We start from the raw sequence: 23,288 nt of genomic DNA on the forward strand, positions 1-23,288 counted from the left end.
GGACGCCGCCCTCCCTCCCTCCCTCCCTCGGCCCACCCCTCTGCTTCCAGGAACGCCCCGGCCCCTCTCCCCACCTGCCCCTCGCTCCGCTCAGTTTCCCCAGAGCCCCGTCAGGGCCCGCTGGGGCCGGCGGGGAAAGGGGGGCCGTACACCCCTGCCTCCTTGTTCCGTCCCGGGGCTTCCCTGCTCTGGAAGAAGCTGCAGTATCTTCAGGTGCCCTGTTTGGGGGGCGGGCGGAGGCCAGAGGGTGAGGGCGGGCGGGGGCTGCCCTGCGCCGGTGCCCTGACGGCCCTGGAACCGCGTGCGGCCTTCTGCCCGCAGCCCTCCCTGCCACTTTGGTTCGTCCCGCCGGTCCGGGAGGGAGGGAGGGAGGGGTCGGGTGGGGGGCTCCCCAAACCGGGCCTCTGGTCATCCCTCGGCCTCCCTCCCTCCCCCCCCGCCCCAGCGGGTTTGCACTTTAGTCGACGGTTGGTTCGGTCGGGACCCTTCGTTCTGTGGGGTGTTTGATTTTTTTTTTTTTTTTTTTTCCTTTTTAATTAAACAGAATCTGAGGTGTGCGTGAGGATTGTGTGATTGCGGGAGCGGTGCTGGGGTGGGAGCCGTGGTCGCGTCCTAGTTACCTCCCCCTCCCCACTTCCCTGATAGCAGCTGTGCCTCTACTTCCCCTATCCCCTTCACCCTTGGACCAACAGGAGCAGTGATGGCTTTGGGCATCCTCCTGTCTGGGTCTTGTTTTCATCCAAACCACCCCACTAAGTGTGTGGGAGAGTTTGGGCGAGCGAGGAAACTCAGTCCCTGCCCTCAAGCGGCTTACAATCCAACGGGAGAGACAAACAATCATTCAATCATATTTATCGAGCGCTTACTTTGTGCAGAGCACTGTACTAAGCACTTGGGATCAATCAATCGTATTGAGCGCTTACTGTGTGCAGGGCACTGTACTAAGCACTTGGGAAGTACAAGTTGGCAACATATAGAGACGGTCCCTACCCAACAGTGGGCTCAGTCTAGAAGGGGGAGACAGAGAACAAAACAAATCATATTAACAAAATAGAAGAGATATGTACAAGTAAAATAGAGTGATAATGTACAATTCAGCAACAAAAAAGGCACTAAACTTACAGGCAGTGGGAAGCAATAGAGTGTAAAGATAGGGGTGGAAGTGCTCTAGGATTTTCTTTTTTATGGCATTTGTTAAATGCTTACTATGTGCCTGGCGCTGTACTAAGTGCGGGGGGTAGAGACAGACTAATCAGGCTAGACACAGTCCGTGTCCCACAGTATTAATCCCCATTTTGCAGATGAGGGTCCTGAGGGACAGAGAAGAATAATAATAAGGGTGGTATCTATTATTTTATTGTCGTATTGAGCGCTTACTGTGTGCAGAGCACTGTACTAAGCGCTTGGGAAATACAAGTTGGCATCATATAGAGACGGTCCCTACCCAACAATGGGCTCACAGTCTAGAAGGGGAGACAGACAACAAAACAAAACATGTGAACAGGTGTCATCAGAATAAATAGAAGTAAAGCTAGATGCACATCATTAACAAAATAAATAGAATAGTAAATATGTACAAGTAAAATAGAGAGAAAAGCACTTACTATGTGCTAGGCACTGTACTGAGCACCAGGGTGGATACAAGCAAATTGGGTTGGGCACAGTTCCTGTCCCGCATTGGGGCACACAGTCTTAATCACGAGAAGCAGCGTGGCTCAGTGGAAAGAGCCCGGGCTTTGGAGTCAGGGGTCATGGGTTCGAATTCCGGCTCCGCCACTTGTCAGCTGTGTGACTTTGGGCAAGTCACTTCACTTCTCTGGGCCTCAGTTCCCTCATCTGTCAAATGAGGATGAAGACTGTGAGCCCCACGTGGGACAACCTCATTACTTTGTATCCCCCCCAGCGCTTAGAACAGTGCTTTGCACATAGTAAGCGCTTAATAAATGCCATAAAAAAAAAAATCACCATTTCACAGGTGAGCGAACCGAGCACAGAGACGTGAAGGGACTCACCCGAGGTCACACAGCAGACAAGTGGTTGGTCTGGGTTCAAAACCCAGGTCCTCCTGACTCAGGCCCATGCTCTATCCAGTAGGCCACACTGCTGCTCAGGATTGGATTCATTCATTCATTCAATCAATCAATCGTATTTATTGAGCGCTTACTGTGTGCAGGTGGTTTGCGGCTTCTCAAGTCCATAGGCGATGGCAGCAATACCAGGGTGGGGAGGGGAGATTTCAGAAGGACCTTGAAGCTGGGGCGAACTGTTTTCTGGCAGACGGAAAGGAGGTGGGAGTGTCAGGTTAGAGAGAGGGGCTGCACCGTGGATCGGTGCCTGGAGAGATGAGAATGAACTAGTTTGTTTTTTGGCTTTTTTAAAAAATGGTATTTGTCAAACGCTGACTCTGTGCCAGGCCCTGGACTGAGAACCAGCATAGTTTCGAGCTAATCAGGTTGGACACGGTCCATGTCCCACGGAGGGCTCGCAGTCTTAATCCCCATTTTATAGATGAGATACCTGAGACACGGAGAAGTTAAGCATTAGGTGACTTGCCCAAGGTCAGCAGATAAGTGGCAGAGCTGGGATTAGAACCCAGGTCCTTTGGTTTCCAGGCCCGTTCTCTTTCCAGTAGGCCACGATGCCTCTCAAGGTTGGCTGGAGAGAAATGAGAAGCAGCGTGGCTCAGTGGAAAGAGCCCGGGCTTTGGAGTCAGAGGTCATGGGTTCAAATCCCGGCTCCACCAATTGTCAACTGTGTGACTTTGGGCAAGTCACTTAACTTCTCTGGGCCTCAGTTTCCTCATCTGTAAAATGGGGATTAGGACTGTGAGCCCCTCCGTGGGACAACCTGATCACCTTGTAATCTCCCCAGCGCTTAGAACAGTGCTTTGCACATAGTAAGCGCTTAATAAATGCCATCATTATTATTGTTATGGACTGGGATGTACTAAGAAAGGAACGGGGGTGAGCAGTGGGGAAGAGCTGCCAGAGTGTCTTCCAAGCCCGTTGACGGGAACTTCAAAAATTTCTGCCGGTTGCTGGAGGAAAATCAATCAATCAATCGTATTTATTGAGCGCTTACTGTGTGCAGAGCACTGTACTAAGCGCTTGGGAAGTCCAAGTTGGCAACATATACAGTCCCTACCCAACAGTGGGCTCACAGTCTAAAAGGGGGAGACAGAACAAAACCAAACATACTAATAAAATAAATAGAATAGATATGTACAAGTAAAATAAATAGAGTAATAAATATGTACAAACATATATACAGGTGCTGTGGGGAAGGGAAGGAGGTAAGATGGATGGAAAATCAATCAATCAATCAATCGTATTTATTGAGTGCTTACTGTGTGCAGAGCCCTGTACTAAGCGCTTGGGAAGTCCAAGTTGGCGACATATAGAGACAGTCCCTACCCAACAGTGGGCTCACAGTCTAAAAGGGGGAGACAGAGAACAAAACCAAACATACTGATAAAATAAATAGAATAGATAAGTACAAGTAAAATAAATAGAGTAATAAATATGTACAAACATATATGCAGGTGCTGTGGGGAAGGGAAGGAGGTAAGATGGATGGAAAATGGATAACTAGCAGAGGTTTTGGAGGAGTGGGGAGATGGGAGCAGGAAGTTTTAGAAGTTTTAGAAAAATAAAGAGTTAGGGAGGCCTCTGAGGCAGCCTTGAGTTAGGAGTCCACTTGAGTTAGGGTAGGCTCCTAGAGTTAGGGTATTACAAGTGCTTGGGTGAGTGAGGTTAAAGGAGTGGATTGTGGTTAGAGCCCACAGCTTGCTAAGAGGTAACTCCAGGCCCGCCTGCATCATCATCATCATCAATCGTATTTATTGAGCGCTTACTATGTGCAGAGCACTGTACTAAGCGCTTGGGAAGTACAGATTGGCAACACATAGAGACAGTCCCTACCCAACAGTGGGCTCACAGTCTAAAAGGGGGAGACAGAGAACAAAACCAAACATACTAACAGAATAAAATAAATAGAATAGATATGTACAAGTAAAATAAATAGAGTAATAAATCCGTACAAACATATACACATATATACAGGTGCTGTGGGGAAGGGAAGCAGGGGGGGATGGAGGGAAAAGGAGGAGGGGGGGAAGGAAGGAGGGGGCTTATTAGACTGTAAGCCCGGTGTGGGCAGAGATTGTCTCTCTTTATTGCTGAATTGTACTTTCCAAGCACCCAGTACAGAGCCCTGCCCGCAGCAAGGGCCCCTGGGCAGACCACACAGGGGAAGCAGCATGGCGTAGTGGATAGAGCATGGGGCTTGGGGGTCGGAAAGTTAATAATAATAATAATAATGGCATTTATTAAGCACTTACTATGTGCAAAGCACTGTACTAAGCGTTGGGAGGATACACGGTGATCAAGTTGTCCCACTTGGGGCTCAGCCTTAATCCCCATTTTACAGATGAGGTAACTGAGGCACAGAGAAGTTAAGGGACTTGCCCCAAGTCACCCAGCTGACAACTGGCAGAGTGGGGATTTGAACCCGTGACCTCTGACTCAAAGCCCGTGCTCTTTCCACTGAGCCACGCTGCTTCTCATGAGTTACAGGGTCTAGTCCCGGCTCCGCCGCTTGTCTGCTGTGTGACCATGGGCAAATCCCTTCGCTTCTCTGTACCTTAATTACCTCATCTGTAAAATGAGGATAGAGACTGTGAGCCCCATATGGGACAGGGACTGTGTCCAATCCGGTTTGGTTTGGAGAAGCAGCGTGGCTCAGTGGAAAGAGCACGGGCTTGGGAGTCAGAGGTCATGGGTTCGAATCCCAGCTCCGCCACTTATCGGCTGTGTGACTTTGGGCAAGGCACTTCACTTCTCTGTGCCTCAGTGACCTCATCTGTAAAATGGGGATTAAGATTGTGAGCCCCCCGTGGGACAATCTGATCACCTTGTATCCCCCCCAGCACTTAGAACAGTGCTTTACACATAGTAAGCGCTTAATAAATGCCATTATTATTATTATTATTATTATTATTATTATTATTATTATTATATCCCCCCCCAGGGCCGAGCACAGTACCTGGCACATAATAAGCACTCAACAAATACCCTAATTATTATAATTTGCATCCGACCCCGCAACCCACCATCCACTCCTCTGTCTGCCCCTGGTTTCCCTCCTTCCAGCTGTCCATTTCCCCGTTTCCCTCTGCTCACCTGGAATCTCTGCTTTCATCATCATCAATCGTATTTATTGAGCGCTTACTGTGTGCAGAGCACTGTACTAAGCGCTTGGGAAGTACAAGTTGGAAACATATAGGGACAGTCCCTACCCAACAGTGGGCTCACAGTCTAAAAGCTTTGCCTCTGGCACCGTAGACTGAGTATGTACCTGGTTTTGGACCCCTCTTGGTGGTACCCCCAGCTCAGTGTTGGGGGAGCAGTGGTGTTCCCCCACCAAGTAGGCAGCAGGCAGTATTAGAGGAGGAGTAAAATCAGTCAGTTGTATTTGAACACTTTCTGGATGCAGACCACCAAAGTAAGCACTCGGGAGGGTACAATACAACAAGAGGCGATAGACCCGTTCCCTGCTAGAAGAATTTATTAAGTCCTTTCTGTGGGCAGAGCACTGTACTAAGTGCTTGGGAGAGTATGACATAGCGTGGCTCAGTGGAAAGAGCCTGGGCTTTGGAGTCAGAGGTCATGGGTTCAAATCCCCGCTCCGCCACTTGTCAGCTGTGTGACTCTGGGCAAGTCACAACTTCTCTGTGCCTCAGTTACCTCATCTGTAAAATGGGGATTAAAACTGTGAGCCCCCCGTGGGACAACCTGATCACCTTGTAACCTCCCCAGCGCTTAGAACAGTGCTTTGCACTTAGTAAGCGCTTAACAAATACCATTATTATTATTATTATTATATAGCAAATGGTAGACTTGTTCCCTGCTGAAAGCATTTTTTAAGTCCTATCTGTGGGCAGAGCACTGTATTAAACCTTAGGGAATTGACAGGTGGGAATTTAGATGGGATCCCTGTCCTCGGGTGGGGTGGGGGGAAGAAGGGTGCTGTTCAAAATTTAATTATAAGAAGGAACAGGAGGAGCCCAGAAAGAGAATCCCTCTACACCCTCAGCCTTCCCCGGCCAGCTGCTTTCACAATCAATGGTGTTTATTGAGTGTTTTCTAAGTGCCAGGCACTCTACTAAGCCCTGGGGTGGATACGCGCAAGTTGGTCTCGGTCCCATCTGGGACTCACAATCTCCGTCCCCCTTTTACACATGAGATAACTGAGGCCCGAAGAAGTGAAGTGATTTGCCTAAGCTCACACAGCAGACAGGTGGCAGGGCCGGAATTAGAACCCGTGACCTTCCGACGCCGAGGCCTGCGCTCTAGCCACTACGCCATGCAGCTTCTAGGTGCAGAACACTCTACTAAAACCTCGGGAGAGCATGATACAACGGAATTGGCAGACACAGTCCGTGCCCACGACACGTTTATCGGCGAGAGGCCCACATCTGGCCCTCTCCCCATTTTCCCTCGTGCCCTGCAAGGCTAACAGGAGAATGATGCGGCTGCCCCTCTTCCTTTCCCCGCTGCTTCCCAGCTCCTGGGGTTTTACCCCCGGTTTGGCTGGGAATCTTGTGAAGCAGTCAGACCTGGGGGGGCAGAAAGAGGCACAAATATGGGGAGGCAGTGTAGTCTTGTGGATAGAGTCAGTCAATCATTTATTGAGCATTTTCTCTGTGCAGAGCACTGTAATCTTTGGGAGAGTAGTCAGTCATATTGAGTGCTATGAGCAGAGCACTGTATTACGTGCTTGGGAGAGTACAATATAAAAGACACAGTCCCTGCCCACATCATCATCATCATCAATCGTATTTATTGAGCGCTTACTATGTGCAGAGCACTGTACTAAGCGCTTGGGAAGTACAAATTGGCAACACATAGAGACAGTCCCTACCCAACAGTGGGCTCACAGTCTAAAAGGGGGAGACAGAGAACAAAACCAAACATACTAACAAAATAAAATAAATGGAATAGATGTGTACAAGTAAAATAAATAAATAAATAGAGTAATGAATATGTACAAACATATATATATATATATATATATATATATATATATATATATATACAGGTGCTGTGGGGAAGGGAAGGAGGTAAGATGGGGGGGATGGAGAGGAGGACGAGGGGGAGAGGAAGGAAGGGGCTCAGTCTGGGAACTTGTGAACTTACAGTCTAGAGGGGGGAGATAGTAATATAAATATGGAAATAAGTGCTATGGGGCTGGGTGGGAGGTGAATAAGGGGAGCAAGTCAGGGAGATGCAGAAGTGAGTGGAAGAAAAGGGGGCTTAATCAGGGAAGGCCTCTTGGAGGAGATGCGCCTGCAATAAGGCTTTGAAGCAGGGGAGAGTCATTGTCGGATTTCATTCATTCATTCGTATTTATTGAGCGCTTACTATGTGCAAAGCACTGTTCTAAGCGCTGGGGGGGATACAAGGGGATCAGGTTGTCCCACGTGGGGCTCACAGTCTTCATCCCCATTTTCCAGATGAGGTAACTGAGGCCCAGAGAAGTGAAGTGACTTGCCCAAAGTCATACGGCTGACAATTGGCAGAGCCGGGATTCGAACCCATGACCTCTGACTCCAAAGCCCGGGCTCTTCCCACTGAGCCACGCCGCTTCTCCTTTGAGGAAGGAAGGCATTCCAGGCCAGAGGCAGGACGTGGGCGAGAAGTTGGCGGCGAGAGGCGAGAGAGATGAAAGAAGCAGCGTGGCTTAATGAAAAGAGCACGGGCTTTGGAGTCAGAGGTCATGGGTTCTAATCCCTACTCTTCCACCTGTGTGACTTTGGGCAAGTCACTTCACTTCTCTGGGCCTCAGTTACCTCATCTGTAAAATGGGGATTAAGACTGTTAGCTCCATCTGGGACAACCTGATTACGTTGTATCCCCCTCAGTGTTTAGAACAGTGCTTGGCATATAGTAAGCACATAATACCATTACTACTATTATTTTGAGATTGAGGTAACAGTGAGAAGGTTAGTCTTGGAGGAACAAAGTGTTTGGACAAAGGCCCGGGACTCAGAAAGGCCTGGCTTCTAATCCCCACTCCGCCACCTGTGTGTTGTGTAGACCCTGGGCGAGACACTTCACTTCTCTGCGCCTCAGTTCCCCCATCCGGAAAACGGGGACTGAGTCTGCGAACCCCATGTGGGACAAGGGCCATGTCCAAACTGGCTAGCATGTACTCACCCCAGCGATGGCCAAGGGGCCTGGCCTGTAGTGAGCGGTTTATTCATTCATTCATTCAATCATATTTATTGAGCGCTTACTATGTGCAGAGCACTGTACTAAGAGCTTGGGAAGTACAAGTTGGCAACATATAGAGACGGTACCCAAGAACAGGCTCACAGTCTAGAAGGGGGGGACAGACACCAAAACAAAACATGTGGACAGGTGTCGTCAGAACAAATAGAGTTAAAGCTAAAGGCACATCATTAACAAAATAAAACTGTGAATATGTACAAGTAAAATAGAGTAATAAATCTGTACAAACATATATACAGGTGCTGTGGGGAGGGGAAGGAGGTAGGGCGGAGGTGGGATGGGGAGGAGGAGAGAATAATGAATTCATTCATCCCATCGTCTTTATTGAGCGCTTCCGGTGTGCAGAGCAATCAATCAGTCGTATTTATTGAGCACTTACTGTGTGCAGAGCACTGTACTAAGCGCTTGGGAAGTACAAGTTGGCAACATATAGAGACAGTCCCTACCCAACAGTGGGCTCACAGTCTAGAAGAGAGAGACAGAGAACAAAACCAAACATATTAACAAAATAAAATAAATAGAATAGATATGTACAAGTAAAATAGAGTAATAAATATGTACAAACATATATACATATATAGAGGTGCTGTGGGGAAGGGAAGGAGGTAAGACGGTGGGGATGGAGAGCCCACTGTTGGGTAGGGACTGTCTCTATATGTTGCCAACTTGTACTTCCCAAGCGCTTAGTACAGTGCTCTGCACACAGTAAGCGCTCAATAAATACGATTGATTGACTGATGGAGAGGGGGATGAGGGGGAGAGGAAGGATGGGGCTCAGTGTGGGAAGGCCTCCTGGAAGAGGTGAGCTCTCAATAGGGCCTTGAAGGGAGGAAGAGAGCTAGCTTGGTGGATGTGGGGAGGGAGGGCTAAGTGCTTGGGAAGTACAAGTACAGGAGAAGCAGCGTGGCTCAGTGGAAAGAGCCCGGGCTTTGGAGTCAGAGGTCATGGGTTCAAATCCCCGCTCTGCCAACTGTCAGCTGTGTGATTTTGGGCAAGTCACTTAACTTCTCTGTGCCTCAGTTACCTCATCTGGAAAATGGGGATGAAGACTGTGAGCCCCCCGTGGGACAACCTGATCACCTTGGAACCTCCCCAGCGCATAGAACAGTGCTTTGCACATAGTAAGCGCTTAACAAATACCATCATTATTATTATTATTACAAGTCGGGGACATATAGACTGTGAGCCCACTGTTGGGTAGGGACCGTCTCTATATGTTGCCAACTTGTACTTCCCAAGCGCTTAGTCCAGTGCTCTGCACACAGTAAGCGCTCACTAAATACGATTGATTGCTATAGAGTCGGTCCCTCCCCAACAACGGGCTCCCAGTCTACCATTAAAAAGAGGAAAAAGAAGATAGCAGGCCTCATCCACCAGCTCCGAGGCCTAGTCGGGGGGTGCCCCGAGGGGGGCTGGGGCCTAAGGCCCGCCTCAGGGGGAGGGAAGGGAGGGGAGGCCCTGAGGGGGAGAAAAGGGGGGTAGCCCATAATAATAATAATAATGACATTTATTAAGCGCTTACTATGTGCAAAGCACTGTTCTAAGCGCTGGGGAGTTTACAAGGTGATCAGGTTGTCCCACGCAGGGCTCACAGTCTTAATCCCCATTTTACAGATGAGGTAACTGAGGCCCAGAGAAGTTAAGTGACTTGCCCAAAGTCACACAGCCAAGTGGCAGAGCCGGGATTTGAACCCATGACCTCTGACTCCAAAGCTTGGGCTCTTTCCACTGAGCCACGCTGCTTCCCATAGCCCATCCGCCAAGCTAGCTCTCTTCCTCCCTTCAAGGCCCTACTGAGAGCTCACCTCCTCCAGGAGGCCATCCCAGACTGAGCCCCTTCCTTCCTCTCCCCCTCGTCCCCCTCTCCATCCCCCTCATCTTACCTCCTTCCCTTCCCCACAGCACCTGTATATATGTATATATGTTTGTACATCTTTATTACTCTATTTATTTTACTTGTACATTTATTTATTTTACTTGTACATATCTATTCTATTTATTTTAATTTGTTAGCATGTTTGGTTTTGTTCTCCGTCTCCCCCTTCTAGACTGTGAGCCCACTGTTGGGTAGGGACCGTCTCTCGATGTTGCCAACTTGGACTTCCCGAGCGCTTGGTCCAGTGCTCTGCACACAGTAAGTGCTCAATAAATACGATTGAATGAATGAATTAATTAATTAAAAAGAGGAAAAAGAAGACAGCAGGCCTCATCCACCAGCTCCGAGGCCTAGTGGGGGGGCCCCGAGGGGAGTTGGGGTCTAAGGCCCGCCTCAGGGGGAGGGGAGGGAGGGGAGACCCTGAGGGGGAGAAAAGGGGGGTAGCCCATCCGCCAAGCGGATGGCACTTAGTGAGCACTTAACAAATACCACAGTTATTATTCTTACCCATCTGTTCTCTTCTGTTATACTTTAGCTCGTGCTCTTTGCTCCTTCCAAGCAAACCTAACTGCACTTAACTGTTGTTAACTGTCCTCTCCCAAGAGCTGAGTACGGTGCTCTGCACACAGTAGGCACTCAATAAATACCATTGTTTGTTTGATTCTTCACCAGAAGAATCTAGAATCACTAGCTAGAGCCAAGCTAGCTCTCTTCCTCCCTTCAAGGCCCTACTGAGAGCTCACCTCCTCCAGGAGGCCATCCCAGACTGAGCCCCTTCCTTCCTCTCCCCCTTGTCCCCCTCTCCATCCCCCTCATCTTACCTCCTTCCCTTCCCCACAGCACCTGTATATATTTATATATGTTTGTACATATTTGTTACTCTATTTATTTATTTTCCTTGTACGTGTCTATTGTATTTATTTTATTTTGTCAGTATGTTTGGTTTTGTTCTCTGTCTCCCCCTTTAAGACTGTGAGCCCACTGTTGGGTAGGGACTGTCTCTCGATGTTGCCAACTTGGACTTCCCAAGCGCTTAGTCCAGTGCTCTGCACACAGTAAGAGCTCAGTAAATACGATTGATGATTGATTGATTGATTGTGTCTCCCCACACCAGTCCAAACGTCAACTCTGCTGCCCGGCTCATTTCTCTACAGAAGCATTCAGCCCAGGTTTCCCCACTCCTCAAGGCCCACGGGTGGCTGCCCCTCCATCTCTGCATCAAATAGAAACTTCCGCTAATAATAATAATAATAATGATGGTGGTATTTGTTAAGCGCTTACTATGTGCCAAGCACCGTTCTAAGCACTGGGGAGGTTACAAGGTGATCGGGTTGTCCCACGGGGGGCTCACAGTCTTAATCCCCGTTTTACGGGCGAGGTAACTGAGGCCCAGAGAAGTGAAGTGACTTGCGCAAAGTCACCCAGCTGACAGTTGGCGGAGCCGGGATTTGAACCCATGACCTCTGACTCCAAAGCCCGGGCTCGTTCCACTGAGCTACGCTGCTTCTCATGCCGCCCTTCTCATTATACCTCCATCTCGTCTGTCCCGGAACCCCCTCCCTCAGAAAATTCCTCTCCCCGCCTTCGAAGCCTGATTGAAGGCCCACCTCCTCCAAGAGGCCTTCCCAGGCTAAGCCCTCCTTCCTGGCCTGTGAGCCCACTGTTGGGTAGGGACCGACTCTATGTGTTGCCGACTTGTACTTCTCAAGCGCTTAGTACAGCGCTCGGCACCCAGTAAGCGCTCAATAAATACGACTGAATGAATGAATCCCCAGTCTGCCACTTACCCGCTTTGTGACCTGTGCTTTCAATAAATGCGATGGACGACATTATCATTGACAGTCCAGCCCAGCCCTCTCCCCATCCTCAAACCCCTACGAAAATCTCATCTCCTCCAGGAGGCCTTCCCAGACCGAGCCCCTTCCTTCCTCTCCCCCTCGTCCCCCTCTCCATCCCCCCATCTTACCTCCTTCCCTTCCCCACAGCACTTGTATATATGTATATATGGTTGTACATATTTATTACTCTATTTATTTGTTTATTTTACTTGTACATTTCTATCCTATTTATTTTATTTTGTTGGTATGTTTGGTTTTGTTCTCTGTCTCCCCCTTTTAGACTGTGAGCCCACTGTTGGGTAGGGACCGTCTCTATGTGTTGCCAACTTGTACTTCCCAAGCGCTTAGTACAGTGCTCTGCACATAGTAAGCGCTCAATAAATACGATTGATTGATTGATTGATTGATCGATTGGGCCCGCCCTCCTCCCTCCTCCCTCCATCCCTCCTCCCCCCTCCATCCCCCTCATCTTACCTCCTTCCCTTCCCCACAGCACCTGTATATATGTATATATGGCTGTACATATTTATTACTCTATTTATTTATTTATTTTACTTGTACATTTCTATCCTATTTATTTTATTTTGTTGGTATGTTTGGTTCTGTTCTCTGTCTCCCCCCTTTTAGACTGTGAGCCCGCTGTTGGGTAGGGACCGTCTCTATGTGTTGCCAATTTGTACTTCCCAAGCGCTTAGTACGGTGCTCTGCACATAGTAAGCGCTCAATAAATACGATTGATTGATTGATTGATTGATTTTGTTCTCTGTTTCCCCCTTTTAGACTGTGAGCCCACTGTTGGGTAGGGACCGTCTCTATGTGTTGCCAACTTGTACTTCCCAAGCGCTTAGTACAGTGCTCTGCACGTAGTAAGCGCTCAATAAATACGATTGATTGATTGATTGATTGATCGATTGGGACCGCTCTCCTCCCTCCTCCTTCCTCCCTCCTCCTTCCTCCCTCCATCCCTCCTCCCTCAGGATGGCCCGCCCTGTTCCCGCCCTCCCAAGGCCGGTCAGCATGGCGCCTCACTTCCGGCCATTAAACCCACCCTCCCCTCCAGCCCTGGGGTGGGGTCCGTCCATCTGTCCGGCCAGCAGGCCCAGACCCCTGCCCCTTGACCTCTGACCTCTGCCCCCTTTTCAGGCACCCTCCTGTGCCACCTTTGGGCCCCTTCCCCCGTCACCCACCGCCTTCGTCCAAGATGCTGCCGCTGTTGCTGCGCACCCCTGCCCTGCGGCGAGCCCACAGGTAATAATAATAATAATAATAATGGCATTTATTAAGCGCTTACTATGTGCGCAACACTGCTGTAAGCGCCGGGGAGGTTACAAGGTTGTCCCACGGGGGGCTCACAGTCTTCATAACGATATCATAACCGACTGTGAGCCCACTGTTGGGTAGGGACTGTCTCTATTTGTTGCCAATTTGTACTTCCCAAGCGCCTAGTACAGTGCTCTGCACATAGTAAGCGCTCAATAAATACGATTGATGATGATGAGGATGACTGTGAGCCCACTGTTGGGTAGGGACCGTCTCTATATGTTGCCAACTTGTACTTCCCAGGCGCTTAGTCCAGTGCTCTGCACACAGTAAGCGCTCAATAAAGACGATCGATTGATTCATCCCCATTTTACAGATGAGGGAACTGAGGCCCAGAGAAGTGAAGTGACTCGCCCAAAGTCACGCAGCTGACAGTTGGCAGAGCCGGGGTTTGAACCCCTGACCGCTGACTCCAAAACCGCCCCCACCCGCCTGCCTCCCGGGCTGCCCAATCAATCAATCAATCAATCGTATTTATTGAGCGTTTACTGTGTGCAGAGCACTGTACCACTACTACTACTACTAATGATGGTATTTGTTAAGCGCTTACTATGTGCAAAGCACTGTTCTAAGTGCTGAGGAGGTTACAAGGTGACCAGGTTGTCCCACGGGGGGCTCACAGTCCTAATCCCCATTTTACAGATGAGAGAACTGAGGCACAGAGAAGTGAAGTGACTTCCCCAAAGTCACACAGCTGACCAGTGGCGGAGCCGGGATTTGGACCCATGACCTCTGACTCCAAAGCCCGGGCCCTTTCCACTGAGCCACACTGCTTCTCTGAAGGCCCTGGAAGCCGCGGGCTGGAAGGGCCGAGTCGGGGGTCGTGGGGCGCTTACCGTCGGTGCCCACTGTACAGTGCTCAGCACACAGTAAGCGCTCAATAAATACAATTGATTGATTGATTCTAGACTGTGAGCCCACTGTTGGGTAGGGACTGTCTCTATATGTTGCCAACTTGGACTTCCCAAGCGCTTAGTACAGTGCTCTGCACACAGTAAGCGCTCAATAAATACGATTGAATGAATGAGTGAATTACTATGTGCAAAGCACTGTTCTAAGCACTGGGGGGATACAGGGAGATCAGGTTGTCCCACGGGGGGGCTCACAAGTCTTAATCCCCATTTTACAGATGAGAGAACTGAGGCACAGAGAAGTGAAGTGACTTGCCCAAAGCCACACAGCTGACCAGTGGCGGGGCCGGGATTTGAACCCATGGCCTCTGACTCCAAAGCCCGGGCTCTTTCCACTGAGCCACACTGTTTCTCTGAATTACTATGTGCAAAGCACTGTTCTAAGTGCTGGGGGGATACAAGGAGATCAGGTTGCCCCACGGGGGGCTCACAGTCTTCATCCCCATTTTACAGATGAGGGAACTGAGGCACAGAGAAGTGAAGTGACTTGCCCAAAGCCACACAGCTGACCAGTGGCGGGGCCGGGATTTGAACCCATGACCTCTGAGTCCAAAGCCCGGGCTCTTTCTGCTGAGCCACGCTGCCTCACCTCCTCCAGGAGGCCTTCCCAGACTGAGCCCCTTCTTTCCTCTCCCCCTCGTCCCCCTCTCCATCCCCCCGTCTTACCTCCTTCCCTTCCCCACAGCACCTGTATATATGTATATATGGTTGTACATATTTATTACTCTATTTATTTATTTATTTATTTATTTTACTTGTACATTTCTATCCTACTTATTTTATTTTGTTGGTATGTTTGGTTCTGTTCTCTGTCTCCCCCTTTTAGACTGTGAGCCCACTGTTGGGTAGGGACTGTCTCTATGTGATGCCAATTTGTACTTCCCAAGCGCTTAGTACAGTGCTCTGCACATAGTAAGCGCTCAATAAATACGATTGATTGATTGATTGATTCAGTAAGCGCTTGGGAAGTACAAGTTGGGAACATATAGAGAGAGTCCCTACCCAACAGTGGGCTCACAGTCTAGAAGTCTCTTGGCCTAAGAGAAGCCAAGTCACAAGGGCTTGGGTTGGGGACACAGACCGGCCAGGCATTGGGCTCCTCCGTTCTAGACTGTGAGCCCGTTGTTGGGTAGGGACCGTCTCTATATGTTGCCCACTTGTAATAATAATAATAATAATAATAATAATAATAATAATAATAATAATAATGGCATTTATTAAGCGCTTGCTCCATGCAAAGCACTGTTCTAAGTGCTGGGGAGGTTACCAGGTGATCAGGTTGTCCCACCGGGGGCTCACAGTCTTCATCCCCATTTTACAGATGAGGTCACTGAGGCTCAGAGAAGCTAAGTGACTTGCCCAAAGTCACACAGCTGACAGTTGGCGGAGCCGGGGTTTGAACCCATGACCTTGTACTTCCCAAGCACTTAGTACACTGCCCTGTACACAGCGAGCGCTCAATAAATACGATTGAGCCCACTGTGAGCCCACTCTTGGGTAGGGACTGTCTCTATATCAATCAATTAATCAATCATATTTATTGAGCGCTTACTATGTGCAGAGCACTGTACTCAGCACTTGGGAAGTACAAATTAGCAACATATAGAGACAGTCCCTACCCAACATTGGGCTCACAGTCTAAAAGGGGGAGACAGAGAACAAAACCAAACATACTAACAAAATCAAATAAATAGAATAGATATGTACAAGTAAAATAAATAGAGTAATAAATATGTACAAACATATATACACATATACAGGTGCTGTGGGGAAGGGAAGGAGGTAAGATGGGGGGGATGGAGAGGGGGACGAGGGGGAGAGGAAGGAAGGGGCTCGGTCTGGGAAGGCCTCCTGGAGGAGGTGAGCTCTCAGTAGGGCCAAAGTCACACAGCTGACAGTTGGCGGAGCCGGGATTTGAACCCATGACCTTGTACTTCCCGAGCGCTTAGTACCGTGCCCTGCACACAGCAAGCGCTCCATAAATACGATTGAATGAACGAGTGAATGTAGTCACCACCGGGTGGGAGCGGAGAGATAATAATAATGATGGTATTTGTTAAGCGCTTACTATGTGCCAAGCACTGTTCTAAGAGAGATGGCCCAGGATAATAATAATAATGATAATGATAGCATGTATTAAGCACTTACTATGTGCAAGGCACCGTTCTAAGCGCTGGGGAGGTTACAAGGTGATCAGGTTGTCCCACATGGGGCTCACGGTCTTAATCCCCATTTTCCAGATGAGGTAACTGAGGCACAGAGAAGTTTAGTTATGAGAAGCAGCGTGGCTCAGTGGAAAGAGCCCGGGCTTTGGAGTCAGAGTTCATGGGTTCAAATCCCGGCTCCGCCAATTGTCAGCTGTGTGACTTTGGGCCAGTCACTTCACTTTTCTGGGCCTCAGTGACCTCATCTGTGAAATGGGGATTAACACCGTGAGCCCCACGGGGGACAACCTGATCACCTTGTAAATTCCCCAGCGCTTAGAACAGTGCTCTGCACATAGTAAGCGCTTAATAAATGCCATTATTATTATTAAGTGACTTGCCCAAAGTCACACAGCTGTAGACAGGGGACAAAACAAAACATGTAGACATACCCTCCTTTCCACCCCTGGTCCCCCGCTTAAAGACTGTTAGAGAAACCCCATTTCTCCCCGTTTCTCCTCAACTCTGTTGAGAAGCGGGGCGACGTACTGGAAAAAGCACACGCCTGGGAGACGGAGGACCTGGGTTCTAATTCCGGCTCCACCGTCTGCCCGCCGTGTGACCTGGGGCAAGTTGTTTAACTTCTCTGGGCCTCAAGCTACCTCGTCCGTAAAATGTGGATTCAAGCCTAGCTCCTCCAGTTTGGACCGCGAGCCCCCGCGTAGGAGAGGGGCTTTGTTCGGTCCGATGAATTCGAACCTACCCCAGTGCTTAGAACAGGGCCTACCACCAAGGGAGCACTTAACAAGTACGATAACAATTATAATTAATTGAGAAGCAGCGTGGCTTAGTGGGAAAGAGCCCGGGCTTTGGAGTCAGAGGTCATGGGTTCAAATTCCGGCTCCGCCACTTGTCAGCTGTGTGACTTTGGGCAAGTCACTTCACTCCTCTGGGCCTCAGTTCCCTCATCTGTAAAATGGGGATGAAGACTGTGAGCCCCACGTGGGACAACCTCATGACCTTGTAGCCCCCCAGCGCTTAGAACAGTGCTTTGCACATAGTAAGCGCTTAACAAATACCATCATCATCATCATCCTAATAATAATAATAATAATAATTAAACCCCATCCCAGTTCCCCTAGTGAACCTAGGTTCCTCCTTCCCAAACACGAATACTTTTAGACTGTGAGCCCACTGCTGGGTAGGGACTGTCTCTATATGTTACCAACTTGTACTTCCCAAGCGCTTAGTCCGGTGCTCCGCACACAGTAAGCGCTCGATAAATACGATTGATGATGATGATGAGGACTTTATATCTTCTCTTGCGGCTTTCCTTCCCGATTCTCGTCCTCTTCCCCTGTTTGATACTGGTCGTTCACCTTCCTCTTTCTTTTCCCCAGGCTGATCCCCCTGGCGCTCTGCCCTCGTGCCAGCGCATCCAGCGACTCCAGCCCGAAGCCTCTCCCGGGTGACGGGGGGTCTTCCCGGGCTTGGGGGGCGGCCGGAGCCCTGCTCGGCCTGGGCGCCGTACTGGCCTATGGAGACCATCGCCGCCGGGTAACCGGGGGAGAGGGGCGGGTGGGCTGAGGGGAGGGAACCCCCCAACTACCTTCCAGTGAGAGGCGGGTGGGCGAGATGGGCAGCAGGGCACTAGGTCAGGGGCCCAGGGAGAGAGGAGTGAGGTGTGCCCTCAGTATTTTTTTCCTTTAATGGTATTTGTTAAATGCTTACTGGGTGCCGGGCACTGTACTAAGCACCGGAGTAGATACAAGCTAATCGGGTTCTCCCCCTTCTAGATTGTTGGGTAGGGACTGTCTCTATATGTTGCCAACTTGTACTTCCCAAGCGCTTAGTCCAGTGCTCTGCACACAGTAAGCGCTCAATAAATACGACCGATTGATTGACAGAGTCGGTGTCCCACGTGGGGCTCACGGTCTGCACCCCCATTTTCCAGATGAGGTAGCTGGGGCACAGAGGAAGTGAAGCGACTTGACCAAGGTCACACAACAGACAAGCGGTCCTTCGGATTCCCAGTCCCGTCCTCTTTCCGTTAGGCCACGGTGCTTGCCTGGCCCTCAGGGAGGGTGTGTGCCGGAGGGGCCCCCAGAATCCTGGTTCTTAGCCTTCCCGGGAGCGGGGGACCGGAGCTGGGGGGCTTTGAGGAGTCCCCCTTCCCGCCCCATTAACGTGTCATCTCTCCCTCTCCCATCTCTCGGTCTCCACGGCCTCCCGGGTGCCCCCCGGACCCCCCCCAGGCCGCGGAGACGCCCCCCCAGCTGTTCACGCGGGAGGAGGTGGGCCGGCACCGCACCCCGGAGACGCGGGTGTGGGTGACGCTGGGCTCCGAGGTCTTTGACGTCACCGACTTCGTGGCCCTGCACCCCGGGGGTCCGGCTAAGCTGCTGCTGGCAGCCGGGGGTCCCCTGGAGCCCTTCTGGGCCCTGTACGCCGCCCACGACCAGCCCCACGTGCGCGAGCTGCTGGCCGAGTACAAGATCGGGGAGCTGAGCCCGGACGACCCCGCGCCCGCCCCCTCGGCCGCCGACGACCCCTACGCGGGGGACCCGGCCCGCCACCCGGCCCTGAGGGTCAACAGCAGCCGCCCGTTCAACGCGGAGCCTCCCCCGGAGCTGCTGGGCGAGAACCACCTGACGCCCAACGCCCTGTTCTTCACTCGCAACCACCTGCCCGTGCCCGCCCTGGACCCGGGGACCTACCGGCTGCGGGTGGAGGGCCCGGGCGACCGGGTGCTGACGCTGACCCTGGACGACCTCCGCCGCTTCCCCAAGCACGAGGTCGCGGTCACCCTGCAGTGCGCGGGCAACCGGCGCGGGGAGATGACCCGGGTGCGACCGGTCAAGGGGCTGGACTGGGGGGCGGGGGCCATCAGCACCGCCCGCTGGGGGGGGCGCCCGGCTGCGGGACGTCCTGGCCACGGCCGGCCACCCGCCCCGGGGCCCCGAGGCCCACGTCTGCTTCGAGGGGCTGGACCGGGACCCGACGGGCACCTTCTACGGGGCCTCCATCCCCTACGCCCGGGCCATGGACCCCGACGCGGACGTGCTGCTGGCGTACGAGATGAACGGGGAGCCGCTGCCGCCGGACCACGGTTACCCGGTGCGGGTCGTGGTGCCCGGCGTGGTGGGCGCCAGGCACGTCAAGTGGGTGGGCCGGGTCAGCGTGGAGCCGGAGGAGAGCCCCAGCCACTGGCAGCGCCGGGATTACAAGGGCTTCTCTCCGGCCGTCGACTGGGACACGGTGGACTTCGACTCGGCTCCGGCCATCCAGGAGCTGCCGGTCCAGTCGGCCGTCACGGAGCCCCGCGACGGGGACACCGTGGGGCCCGGGGAGGTGACGGTGCGGGGCTACGCCTGGAGCGGGGGCGGGCGGGCCGTGGTCCGGGTGGACGTGTCGCTGGACGGCGGGCGCAGCTGGCACGTGGCGGAGCTGGGGGAGGAGGGCCGGGCCCCGCCGCGCCGGGCCTGGGCCTGGCGCCTGTGGAGCCTGACCGTCCCCGTGCCCGCCGGCCACAGTCGGCTCTGCATCGTGTGCAAGGCCGTGGACGACGGCTACAACGTGCAGCCCGACACGGTGGCCCCCATCTGGAACCTGCGAGGCGTCCTCAGCCACGCCTGGCATCGCGTGCACGTGACCGTGGCGTCCTGAGCCGCGTCTGGCATCGCGTCCGCGCGGCCGTGGCGCCCTGAGCCACGCCTGGCATCACGTCCACGCGACCTTGGCGTCCTCAGCCACGCCTGGCATCGCGTCCACGCGACCTTGGCGTCCTCAGCCGCGCCTGGCATCGCATCCACGCGACCTTGGCGTCCTCAGCCACGCCTGGCATCGCGTCCACGCCACCGTGGCACCCCCGGCCCCCGCCAACCACGGTTTCTACTTTTCTACTTGCATCAATTAAAGATCAACATTTGTTCAGTGGGCCGGCTTCTTGGTGTTGGGGGGGCGGGACACCTGAGGACAGGGCCCTTGACCCCATGACGCGGTTAATTTTGGTATTTGTTGAGCGCTTACTAATTGAAGCACTTCCAAGTGCTGAGCACCGTTCTAAGCGCTAGATTCAAGGTTACGTGTTTGGACACAGTCTAAGGAGGAGGGAGAGAAGGTATTTAATAATACTAATGAGGGTATCTGTTAAGCACTTACTATGTGCTAAGCGCTGGGGTAGATAATAAGGTGATTAGGTTGTCCCACATGGGTTTCACAGTCTTATATGTTGCCAATTTGTCCTTCCCAAGCGCTTAGTACAGTGCTCTGCACATAGTAAGCGCTCAATAAATATGATTGATTGATTGATTGATTAATCCCCATTTTACAGATGGGTCGCTGAGGCCCAGAGAAGTTACATGTTGCCAACTTGTACTTCCCAAGCGCTTAGTCCAGTGCTCTGCACACAGTAAGCGCTCAGTAAATATGATCGAATGATGAAGTTAAGTAACTGGCCCAAAGTCACAGAGCAAGCAAAGGCCAGAGCTGGTATTAATAAGAATAATGATAGCATTTATTAAGCGCTTACTATGTGCAAAGCACTGTTCTAAGCGCTGGGGAGAATACAGGGTTGTCCCATGTGGGGCTCACACTCTTAATCCCCATTTTACAGATGAGGGAACTGAGGCCCAGAGAAGTGAAGTGACTTGCCCGGAGTCACACAGCTGACAAGTGGCGGAGCCGGGATTTGAACCCGTGACCTCTGACTCCAAAGCCCGGGCTCTTTCCACCGAGGCACGCTGCTTCTCCCAGGTATTAGAACCTGGGTCCCCTAACCCCAAGGCCCACTGCCCTATCTTGGACCTACTGACCCCTCAATAAATACTGCCCTGTCTTGGACGTACTGACCCCTCAATAAATACCTTTGGATTGGTCTCCCCCACTAGGCTGTAAGCACTCTAAGGGCAGGGACCCTATCGTTGACGCCGTTGTAATGATTGTGGTATTTGTTAAACACTCAGCGTGTGCCAGGCACTGTACTAAACGCTGGGGCGGAGACAAGCAAATCTGGTTGGACACAGCTGTGCTCTCCCAAGCGTTTAGCACAGTGCTCTGTGCCCAGTAGGTGCACAGTCAATACTGGTGATGTTGAAGATGGCTGGGAGCAGGGGAAGGGCTAATGTTTGGAGTCTGAATCACCAACGCTAACCGATGCCATATAATATAATATAATATAATATAATAAATATAATATAATATAATAAATACAATATAATATAATAAATATAATATAATAAATTAAATATAATATAATATAATTAATATAATATAATTAGTATAATATAATTAATATAATAAATATGATATAATATAATATAATAAGAGGCGCAGTGTGGCTTAGTGAAAAGAGCCCGGGCTTGGGAGCCAGAGGTTGTGGGTTCTAATCCCGACTCCGCTACTTGTCAGCTAGGTGACTTTGGACAAGTCACTTAACTTCCCTGTGCCTCAGTTACCTCGTCTGTAAAATGGGGATGAAGACTGTGAAGCCCCACGTGGGACAACCTGAATACCTTGTATCTACCCAGTGCTTGGCACTTAAGCGCTTAACAAGTACCATTATTATTATGAAGCACAGCAAAACCCCCACTTCCCCCCCATCGTCCCCAGTCTTTCATGATCCTCAGGGAGAGAATTCACTGAGCGCTTGGGAGAGGTATGGTAAAGTTAGTGGAAGGATCCCTGTTCACAAGGAGTTTGCAATTCGTGGTATTGTTTGAGCACTAACTACGCGCAGAGGACTGTACTAAGCACTTGGAGTACGATACAAGGCAGAAGAGAATCAAATAAACAGAAAGGACAGGTGAGGAGAGGAGCTTGAGGGTATGGCACCCTCACTGTACAAAATGTGAGTCCCTTTCTAGACTGTGAGCCCGTTGTGGGCAGGAGTTGGCCCTATTTGTTGCTGCATTGTAATAATAATAATGATGATGATGATGATGGTATTTGTTAAGCGCTTACTCTGTGCCAAACACTGCTGTAAGCAGTGGGGTAGATACGAGGTCATCGGGTAGTCCCACGTGGGGCTCCCAGTCTTCATCCCCATTTTACAGATGAGGTGACTGAGGCCCAGGGAAGTTAAGTGACTCGTCCGAAGTCACACAGCTGACAAGTAGCGGAGTCGGGATTAATAATAATAATAATAATAATGGCATTTATTAAGCACTTACTATGTGCAGAACCCACGACCTCTGGCTCCCTAGCCCGGGCTCTTTTCACTAAGCCACGCTGCTCCTCTTATTATAGGGCATCGATTAAAGAGCACGGGCTTTGGAGTCAGAGGTCATGGGTTCAAATCCCGGCTCCGCCAATTGTCAGCTGTGTGACTTTGGGCAAGTCACTTCTCTGTGTCTCAGTTACCTCATCTGCAAAATGGGGATTAAGGCTGCGAGGCCCACTGTGGGACAACCTGATCACCTTGTAACCTCCCCAGTGCTTAGAACAGTGCTTTGCACATAGTAAGCGCTTAATAAATGCCATTATTATTATTGTTATTAATCCCCATTTTACAGATGAGGGAACGGAGGCCCAGTGAAGTGACTCGCCCAAAGTCACACAGCTCGTTGTTGGGTATGGACTGTCTATGTTGCTGAACTGTCCTTTCCAAGCGCTCAGTCCAGTGCTCTGCACACAGCGCTCAATAAATACGATTGAATGAATGAATTCAGTCATATTTATTGAGCGCTTACTGTGTGCAGAGCATTGGACTAAGCGCTTGGGAAGTCCAAGTTGGCAACATCTAGAGACGGTCCCTACCCGACAGCGGGCTCACAGTCTAGAAGGGGGAGACAGACAACAAAATAATACATATTAACAAAATAAAATAAATATGTACAATTAAAATAGAGTAATAAATCTGTACAAACATAAATACATATATACAGGTGCTGTGGGGAGGGGAAGGAGGT

The 23,288-nt window shown here is 50.9% G+C and overlaps 1 protein-coding gene across 1 annotated transcript; it reads left to right on the plus strand.

The window, feature by feature from the left end:
- Positions 1–13,034: 13,034 nt before the first annotated feature.
- Positions 13,035–20,102, plus strand: SUOX (sulfite oxidase). Its single transcript, XM_038752520.1, is given in 4 exon segments — positions 13,035–13,253; positions 17,781–17,937; positions 18,636–19,283; positions 19,285–20,102. Coding segments are annotated over 4 exon segments (1,614 nt in total). The 5' UTR covers positions 13,035–13,206; the 3' UTR covers positions 20,047–20,102.
- The last annotated feature ends 3,186 nt before the right edge of the window (positions 20,103–23,288 follow it).

This window comes from Tachyglossus aculeatus, chromosome 10 (genome assembly GCF_015852505.1).
Source record: "Tachyglossus aculeatus isolate mTacAcu1 chromosome 10, mTacAcu1.pri, whole genome shotgun sequence".
In the NCBI taxonomy this organism is placed as follows: domain Eukaryota; kingdom Metazoa; phylum Chordata; class Mammalia; order Monotremata; family Tachyglossidae; genus Tachyglossus; species Tachyglossus aculeatus.